This window comes from Triticum dicoccoides, chromosome 3A (assembly GCF_002162155.2).
Source record: "Triticum dicoccoides isolate Atlit2015 ecotype Zavitan chromosome 3A, WEW_v2.0, whole genome shotgun sequence".
NCBI classification, from domain to species: domain Eukaryota; kingdom Viridiplantae; phylum Streptophyta; class Magnoliopsida; order Poales; family Poaceae; genus Triticum; species Triticum dicoccoides.
Window position 1 is genome coordinate 225496969 of NC_041384.1, and position 9135 is coordinate 225506103.

General features: G+C 51.7%; 1 protein-coding gene across 1 annotated transcript; it reads left to right on the forward strand.

Annotated features, from left to right (window-relative positions):
* Nucleotides 1-5039: 5039 nt before the first annotated feature.
* On the forward strand, nt 5040-9000 carry LOC119267958 (sulfoquinovosidase-like). The gene is made up of 7 exons (XM_037549425.1): nt 5040-6286; nt 6830-6962; nt 7073-7288; nt 7379-7534; nt 7632-8273; nt 8372-8488; nt 8579-9000. The coding sequence occupies exons 1-7, from the start codon at nt 5196-5198 to the stop codon at nt 8954-8956; spliced, it is 2733 nt and encodes a 910-aa protein (XP_037405322.1). The 5' UTR covers nt 5040-5195; the 3' UTR covers nt 8957-9000.
* Nucleotides 9001-9135: the final 135 nt, after the last annotated feature.

Sequence of the window (9135 nt, forward strand, 5' to 3'; positions counted from 1 at the left end):
TTGCTCCGAAGAGGGCTATATGATCTGAAATTCCAGACAAGTGTTAATTTCACTAAGTCTGAGAACTGTTTTACCATTTGCATTTTTGCCATGCTTGTTTGAATCTGTTAATGGATGAATTGGCCGTAGCTCAGTGCTAGACTTTTGTTAAGCATCTTGTGTGCATCCCTGCCATCTATTTTGTTGTCATGTTTGGGTGCTGTAGCATGTTCATCTTGTTGCATTTAGATGCCTACTTGTTGTAAATCGCAGACCGGTGTCATTTTTGAATCGCTTGCCATTTCCAAACCGTAACTCCGATTCCGGCGTTCTTTATATCATTTTCAAGCGATTTCATCTCATCTTTCCAGTGGCACACTTGGTTTTCCAAGTTGAGGCCAGGTTCATGCGTTTCCTATCATATCTTGCATTTTGCATCCCGCGTCGCATCCCGCATAGCATATCTTCATTTCATCATATTGCTTGGTCTTGCACGTGGTTGATTGTATCCTTGTTGCTTGTTTGTCTTGTTTGGGTAGAGCTGGGAGACGAGTTCGCTATTGAGGAGCCCGTTGAGTTTGCTTTTGAGGATCCAGTCAACTCTGACAACTGTGCAGGCAAGATGATCATACCCTCGAAATCACTACTATCTTTGCTATGCTAGTTTGCTCGCTCTTTTGCTTTGCCAATGCTATGATGCCTACCACTTGCTTGCAAGCCTCCCAAATTGCCATGTCAAACCTCTAACCCACCATTGTCCTAGCAAACCGTTGATTGGCTATGTTACCGCTTTGCTCAGCCCCTCTTATAGCGTTGCTAGTTGCAGGTGAAGATTGGAGGCCGTTCCTTGATGGAACATTTATTTACTTGTTGGGATATCATTATATTGCTAAGTTATCTTAATGCATCTATATACTTGGTAAAGGGTGGAAGGCTCGGCCTCTCGCCTAGTGTTTTGTTCCACTCTTGTCGCCCTAGTTTTCGTCATATCGGTGTTATGTTCCCGGATTTTGCGTTCCTCACGCGGTTGGGTTATAATGGGAACCCCTTGACAGTCTGCCTTGAATAAAACTTCTCCAGCAATGCCCAACCTTGGTTTTACCATTTGCCACCTAGCCTTTTCCCTTGGGTTTCGCGGACTCAAGGGTCATCTTATTTTAACCCCCCCCCCCGGGCCAGTGCTCCTCTGAGTGTTGGTCCAACGTAGAGCACCGTGCGGGGCCGTTCCTTGGCAACTTGGGTTATGTTGGCTCCCGTACGCTTAGCTTATCCGGTGTGCCCTGAGAACGAGATATGTGCAGCTCCTATCGGGATTTGTCGGCACAGCGGGCGGTGTTGCTGGACTTGTTTTACCATTGTCGGAGTTGTCTTGAATTACCGAGATACCGAGTCTGATCGGAACGTCTTGGGAGGAGGTCTATTCCTTCGTTGACCGTGAGAGCTTGTCATGGGCTAAGTTGGGACTCCCCTGCAGGGATTGAACTTTCGAAAGCCGTGCCCGCGGTTATGGGCAGATGGGAATTTGTTAATGTCCGGTTGTAGATAACTTGAACCTTAACTTAATTAAAATGAATCAACTGAGTGTGTTACCGTGATGGCCTCTTCTCGGCGGAGTCCGGGAAGTGGACACGGTGTTGGAGTAAAGTTTGCGCAGGTTGCTCTCTAGTTCCTCGCTCGTGCTTTGCCTCCTCTTCTCGCTCTCTTTTGCGAATAAGTTAGCCACCATATTTGCTAGTCGCTTGCTGCAGCTCCACTCTTATTTTACCTTGCCATTCCTATAAGCTTAAATAGTCTTGATCGCGAGGGTGCGAGATTGCTGAGTCCCTGTGGCTCACAGATTACTATTACACCAGATGCAGGGCCTGATGATTCTGCTCCAGGAGACGCGTATGAGCTCAAGTGGGAGTTCGACGAAGACTCTCAACGATACTACGTTTCCTTTCCCGATGATCAGTAGTGGTGCCCAGTTGTGGGTGATTGGGACCGTGTCGCATGTTGGGTTCTCTTTTATTTTGGCGCCGTAGTCGGGCCATGAGTGTTTGGATGATGTAATGTTATTTATGTTCTTGATTGACGTGGTGAGTGTAAGCCAACTATATTATCTCCCCTTTATTATTCATATTACATGGGATGTTGTGAAGATTGCCTAACTTGTGACATATGCCTTCAATGCGATTATGTCTCTAAGTCGTGCCTCGACGCGTAGGAGCTATAGTTGCATCGAGGGTGTTATACTAGCCTTCCCCAAGTTGCTTTCCACTCAAATCTTTTTTCCACCAAATCCAAATCCTGTGAGAGAGATTTGAGTGTTGGGGAGACTATCATTTGAAGCACAAGAGCAAGGAGTTCATCATCAACACACCATTTGTTACTTCTTGGAGATTGGCTAGGTGTCACTTGAGAGCCTCCGACAAGATTGTGGAGTTGAACCAAGGAGTTTGTAAGGGCAAGGAGATCGCCTACTTTGTGAAGATCTATCGCTAGTGAGGCAAGTCCTTCGTGGGCGACGACCATGATGGAATAGACAAGGTTGCTTCTTCGTGGACCCTTCGTAGGTGGAGCCCTCTGTGGACTCGCGCAACCGTTACCCTCCGTGGGTTGAAGTCTCCATCAACGTGGATGTACGATAGCACCACCTATCGGAACCACGACAAAAACATCTGTGTCTCCAATTGCGTTTGAATCCTCCAAACCCTTCCCTTTACATTCTTGCAAGTTGCATGCTTTACTTTCTGCTGGTCATATACTCTTTTGCATGCTTGCTTGAATTGTGTGGAGATTTCTTGGCTTGTGCTAAGATAGCTAAAATCTGCCAAGAACTAAAATTGGGAAAATGCTAGATTTTTATTTGGTCAAGTAGTCTAATCACCCCCCCCCCTCTAGACATACTTTCGACCCTACAAGCTCCCTATGGGGTGGCTAAGTCCCCGGCGATACAACCGCCAAAGAGCAGCGGTACAAATGCTCCACCACCACCTGGGACACTGCCTAACCCGAGGGAATAACCCCTCGGGCGGTAGTTGTTCCTGAAGCACGAGGCAGCCGATACAACCGCCAAGGTACGTGGTACAACCGCCTTGAGCAACAGATAGAGGAAACAGGTTAGTCCGAAATTGCCATAACTTTAGTGGATAGACTCAGATTTCGACAAACTCAAACTTTATAGAAAGCTAACGACATGAGTTGCGAAATCTTTAGAATAAGCAAGAGTAATATGGCAATTATGTAGAAGTGTGAAACCTCCATAAGTGAAGAACTGACAAAAACTTGAACATCGAAAACATAATAAAAGATGCAAATGGAATCCATTTTCGATGAACTTGAGCTTGTCAAGAAGATAACCACAATCTCCAAAACTTCACATAGAGAAAAACGAAACAAGAACCAAGAAATATGATGCCAAGGATGCAAAGATTTGAGCTCTCTATGAATGATACGATCAAGCTACTCACTCGAGAGCCCTCCTTGATAGTACAACTATCGATCCTATAACCTGGTCTCCCAACTAACACCACGAGACCGGTAAGATAGAAAACCTATTAAGGATATACCTTAGCCTTGCGCACAGTCCATTTGAACTAGATTATGACAATCTTGACCTCCTCAAGTTGGACCACCTTTCTTGATTTCGCTGGCTTGATGAAGACTAGTGAGTTGCTCCTCCATACTCCACTATGGGTGATCCTCTCTTCGACACATCTTCACATTTTAGTTATCACCAGAGTGGATAGAAAGCTTCAAGCACATGATCTCTTCATGACGCTCTATTTGAACTTGCACAACGCAACCTTGATAATGATCACCACTTGATGCCATCCTCCATGGGTTATATGCTATCTTCCTTCTGATCAAAGCTCATAGAAAGATACCTAACCCACATAGAAACCTCAAATAAATCATGGATTGGTACACAAAGCGTAATGGACAATGCTTACCATACCATGGGATCATTGGATCCCACTTGGTACATCTTCTATGCTTTGTGTATTGATCGACTTGAATCCACTCTTTGTACTTAGTCTTGATCAACCTTGTATCATATATTCTCTCTACATAAAGATGATGTCTTGAACATAAACATGAATGCTCACACAATCCTCTTTCTCAAGACATGCTTGCAATAATCTCAACTCTCACATGGCCAACTCCTTCTTATAACTTTGAAACCAACAAATGGTCTTCAAGCAATGCATGTCGACAAACCCTTCAAATTTAATTCAAAGCAATCATTAGTCCATAGGAATTGTGATCGATTGCCAAAACCAAACATGGGGCACCATGTTCTTTCAGCTACTGCGTCACCGGAGGCGGTGCGGTCCGTCTGGCATCCGAACGCGTCGGCGGATGCACAACCGCTTCGTTGGCGCGCCGAGGCGAAGGTGAACACATGGGCTTCCGCTGATGCCAATATGGTGTGGCGTTCCAGCCGTGCAAGGCATCAGGCATGGGAGACGGTGGAAGCCCTCGCGACGGTGAATGTTGGCGAGGCGGAGTCGCATTCTCCGATGCCCCGTATGTTGCAGCAGTCGAGCACCGCAACTACATCATGGTGGACATCACCGGCTCCTCCGAGGACGAATCCATCATTGATCTCATGTTCACCGACAGTGTGAAGGTTCTGGACTCTGACAAGAAAGAGTAGGGCATGGGAGACGGCGGCGTCTTGAGTCCCGTAAGCCGGTCCGTGTCCCATGGCCTACTCTATCTCGCCAGCGACTGGACCAACCTTTCGAAGGGCGCAGCCGGCCACCAGACATGGGCACGACGTAGCCGGCTGAGGTCCGATTAGATTAGGTTTTACGTTATATAAACTAATATGGATTTGCTAATTTGAAAATGGTGTTTATGGTTGTGAAATCAACTTTTCGTGTATTGTCCGTCGTGGACGCGACCGATCGCGCGTCCGCGGGTATTTTCATGCCGAATTTAGGCAATTGCGGTCGTAGATGCTCTAACATCATCCACCTCGGTAGAAAAAAGAAGTTAACATCCAGAGTCTAATGTAGTTTCATTTCAAACATGTGCTGAGAACTTCAGATTCCCGTTCGACGTCGGTCAAAAACGAAGGCGTGCTCTCCGTCTCTGGGCCCATCGTCCCGTCCCCATCTTCCCTCATTCCAGGATCTATTTCAGCCAATGGGCAATGGCGGGCTTCCCAATCCCAAGTCGAGTAGAGCACCCGGGCGCGAGTCTCTTCCAGCTCTCCCGCCACCGCCATGACGTCGCCGGCGACGGAGAAGCCCAAGACCACCAAGAAGCACAACGCGCGCCTCAACAACCCCTTCCCGCGCGCCGTTCCGGCCGAAGCTTTCCGCAACGGCGACGCCACGCCGCCCCTCTCCTTCGGCCCGTTCTCCAAGCTCGCCCACGCCCACGATTACCCCGTCGGCTCCCGATTCCGCCTGAGCTGGAATCCCTCGTTCGGCGGAGCGATCTCGCTGGCACGCGTCTCCTCCTCCGGCGGCGACCCTCGCAGCCGCGTGATGTGGGAGACCATCCCCGGCGTCGCGTTCGTCTCCGCGGCTTCCGCCACCACCGAGGCCGACGAGTGCCGCGGATCGTTCGCGCTCCGCGACGGACCCGCCCGCCTTGTTCCGGACCGCCAGAGTGTCGACAGGATCCGGTCCTTGTACCGCTGCGACGTCGAGGCCGGCGCCGACGCCCTGCGGGGCGCCGCGTTCGAAGCGTCTGACCAGACACGGTTCCCGGTGCTGTTGATCACCGGGGTCGTGTCTGCGAAGAAGGCGGACCCTGCGTCGTCGTGCTGCTGCGGCCTGCGCGCGGGCCGCCGCGCCAGGGCCCGCGCAGGAAAGCCGGTCCTTTCAGCGAGGTACTGGGTCTTCCTGGAGGAGAAGAGCGACACGCAAGTGTCGTTCAGCGTCAAGATCGCCGACTACCAATGGAGCTGCGGCCACGCCGATCCTTCGAGTCCACCGCCGGCGGCCACGACAGCTCCAAGGCCCCACAGGATCAACATCCTGAGCCTTCGGCTCCGCCTGGCGGGGCGAGTCCATAGGAGCATGAGCAAGAAGAAGAAGCTCTCCGCCGGGTTCCCGGCGCAGGAGGAGGTCTCAGCGCTGCTACCGCCGCCGGAGAGAGCGTTGGCGGAGGAGGAGGCACGGCCGGAGGAGTTCAACCGGGTGTTCCTCACGTACGCGAGCTCGCTCGACGAGCGGTTCTACGGCTTCGGCGAGCAATTCAGCTGCATGGAATTCAAGGGGAGAAGGGTGCCCGTTCTTGTGCAGGAGCAGGGGATTGGCAGGGGAGACCAGCCCATCACTTTCGCTGCCAATCTCCTCAGCTACAGGTAAATAATAGTCTCCCCATGTTTTGTTACAAATATTTGTCGATTGTGGTTTTCAATTCAAATACATGATGTTTTTACATAATATAAATAAATTCATTTTTTCCAAAATAAATAAATGCCATATTATTATAATGAATTTTGTAAAATAATAATTTATTTATTTTGAACAGTCCAATTTGTACAAAAGATTCAAAAGTTTGACCATTTAGATTCAAGAGTTTGGGCATCATCGATGGATTGAAAACGCTCTTAGTGTGGTCGCTTGTTGCATCCGTGAACGAACTTGATACGTACAAGTATTTAAGATGGCAATGATGGCGAGTGTAATGACTCACAGCTAGGAGCTAGCGACAGTGACAAATTGTCACCGAAAGTTGTCTTGCGCGTGTGCGCTTGGAACTCCTACTCGATGTCCACAGTTCTCTCACTTTGTCATAGCCAGACAAGGAGATTATGTTGCCATTTTAATCAGTCCTGCTTTTTTTGTATTTCGAGTATGAGACGCTCTGTTGTGGTGTTCAACTCGTGGTGATTTTTGTGTAGGTCGGGAGGAAACTGGAGCACCACGTATGCTCCATCTCCTTTCTACATGACCTCCGAGATGAGGTCCCTGTACCTGGAGGGATACGATTATTCTATATTTGACCTTACAAAACCTGACAGAGTACAGATTCAGGTAGCCATTCAGCATGTCTATATGCACTTTCTTTTCTAATCAGTCTCTGAGTGAGCTGAGTGAAGTCAAGAACCGCGGACAGTCCAACTCAACTCGGTTGTGCATTGCAGGTTTATGGGAATTCGGTTCAGGGAAGAATACTAGAGGGAGAGTCACCGACCGAGCTGATCACGAGCTACACGGGGTCCACCGGACGGCCGCCGGTTCTTCCCAGATGGATCACGTCCGGCGCGGTCGTCGGCATGCAGGGCGGCACGGACGCCGTCCGCCGTGTGTGGAGCCAGCTGCGAGACCACGACGTCCCGGTCTCCGCACTCTGGCTGCAGGTCTCCGGTCTGAAGGAATCAACAAGCACTTGAGAAACACTCAACTCTGAACTCTGAACTCTGAACTAGTGCGTGTTGCATATTCTGCAGGATTGGGTTGGGCAGAGGAAGACGGCGATCGGGTCGCAGCTCTGGTGGAACTGGGAGGTCGACGACGATCACTACGCCGGCTGGAAGGATCTTATACGCGACCTCAGGTGCGACGGCGTGAGGACGATGACATACTGCAATCCCTGCCTCGTCCCGGTTCGTGCCGTGCATGTGCATCCCCGATCGATCAGAGCTCCAAATTTTGGTGGAAATTCCTTGTGATCGAGCTTATATGTAGTATGTGTGTGTGCAGATGGGTGAGAAGGGGAACGCGAGGAGGCACCTGTACGAGGAGGCCAAGGAGCTGGGGATCCTGGTGAGGGACGAGGCCGGCGAGCCATACATGATGCCCAACACGGCGTTCGACGTGGCAATGCTGGACTTCACCAACCCGGAGGCGAGCTCCTGGTTCAAGGGCATCCTGCGCGGGATGGCGGACGAAGGCGTCAGCGGCTGGATGGCCGACTTCGGGGAGGGCCTCCCGCTGGACGCGCGGCTCCACTCGGGGGAGGACCCCGTGGCGGCGCACAACCGGTACCCGGAGCTGTGGGCGCGCGTCAACCGGGAGTTCGCCGACGAGTGGAAGTCGGAGGCCGGCGAGGACGAGGAGGAAGGGGTGGTGTTCTTCGTGCGGGCGGGGTTCAGGGAGAGCTCCAGGTGGGCGATGCTCTTCTGGGAGGGGGACCAGATGGTGAGCTGGCAGGCCAACGACGGCATCAAGAGCAGCGTCGTGGGCCTGCTCAGCGGCGGCCTCTCCGGCATCCCGCTGAACCACAGCGACGCCGGCGGGTACTGCACCGTCGACCTTCCGCTCCTGCGCTACCGACGGAGCGAGGAGCTCCTCATGCGCTGGATGGAGGTGAACGCCTTCACCGTCGTCTTCCGCACCCACGAGGTACCAGCACCACACACACACACACACACACGTACCACTGTTGGATTGGATGAAGCACGCGCGCATGATGATTCAGATGATCCACCGATTTGTTGCAGGGGAACAAGCCCGGGTCCAACTGCCAGTTCTACTCCAACAGCCGGATCCTCGCGCATTTCGCGCGCTGCGCCAAGATGTACAAAGCCTGGGAGTTCTACCGCGTCCAGCTCGTCGAGGTCCAAACGCCATGCCGCTCTGCTAGCGCTACTAATTTTTCAATTAATCACGAGTTCGGGTGATGGATGGATGGATTTCTTGGCATGCAGGAGGCGGCGGAGAAGGGCCTCCCCGTGGCGCGCCACCTATTCCTGCACTACCCGGAGGACCGGCGCGTGCAGGAGCTGACGTACCAGCAGTTCCTGGTAGGGACGGAGATGATGGTGGTGCCGGTCCTGGACAAGGGCAGGACCGCGGTGACCGCCTACTTTCCGACGTCGGACGGGGGGTCGTGGAGGCACGTGTGGACCGGCGAAGAGTTCGGCGGTGGGCACAGGAGCGGGCACGGTAGCGTGGGGGAGGCGACGGTGCACGGGTTCCAGGCCGAGGTCACCGCCGACGTGGGCTGCCCAGCCGTGTTTGTGAGGGTTGGGTCACCCGTTGGGGAAAGGTTTGTAAGAAATTTGAGAGACCTCGGTGTAATTTAATTGGACGAGTAAATGGACACAACTGGATTATGGATCTTGTGTTACAATGCCGTAGGCAGTCTGGTTACATATACAAGGAGCAGCCTACATGCAGGGCACGATCACAGGAGGTGGCGCTAGACTAGGTAACCTCCTGGAGACTAGGATTGCTAGTCACAACAATTGACCAGTTATACATT

Excerpts from the sequence above, each read along its gene's own strand:
- LOC119267958 (XM_037549425.1), top strand. The coding sequence starts at position 5,196 with ATGACGTCGCCGGCGACGGAGAAGCCCAAGACCACCAAGAAGCACAAC. Across the intron at positions 6,963-7,072 it reads CTGACAGAGTACAGATTCAG|GTTTATGGGAATTCGGTTCA; the intron begins GTAGCCATTCAG and ends TGTGCATTGCAG. Across the intron at positions 7,535-7,631 it reads GCAATCCCTGCCTCGTCCCG|ATGGGTGAGAAGGGGAACGC; the intron begins GTTCGTGCCGTG and ends GTGTGTGTGCAG.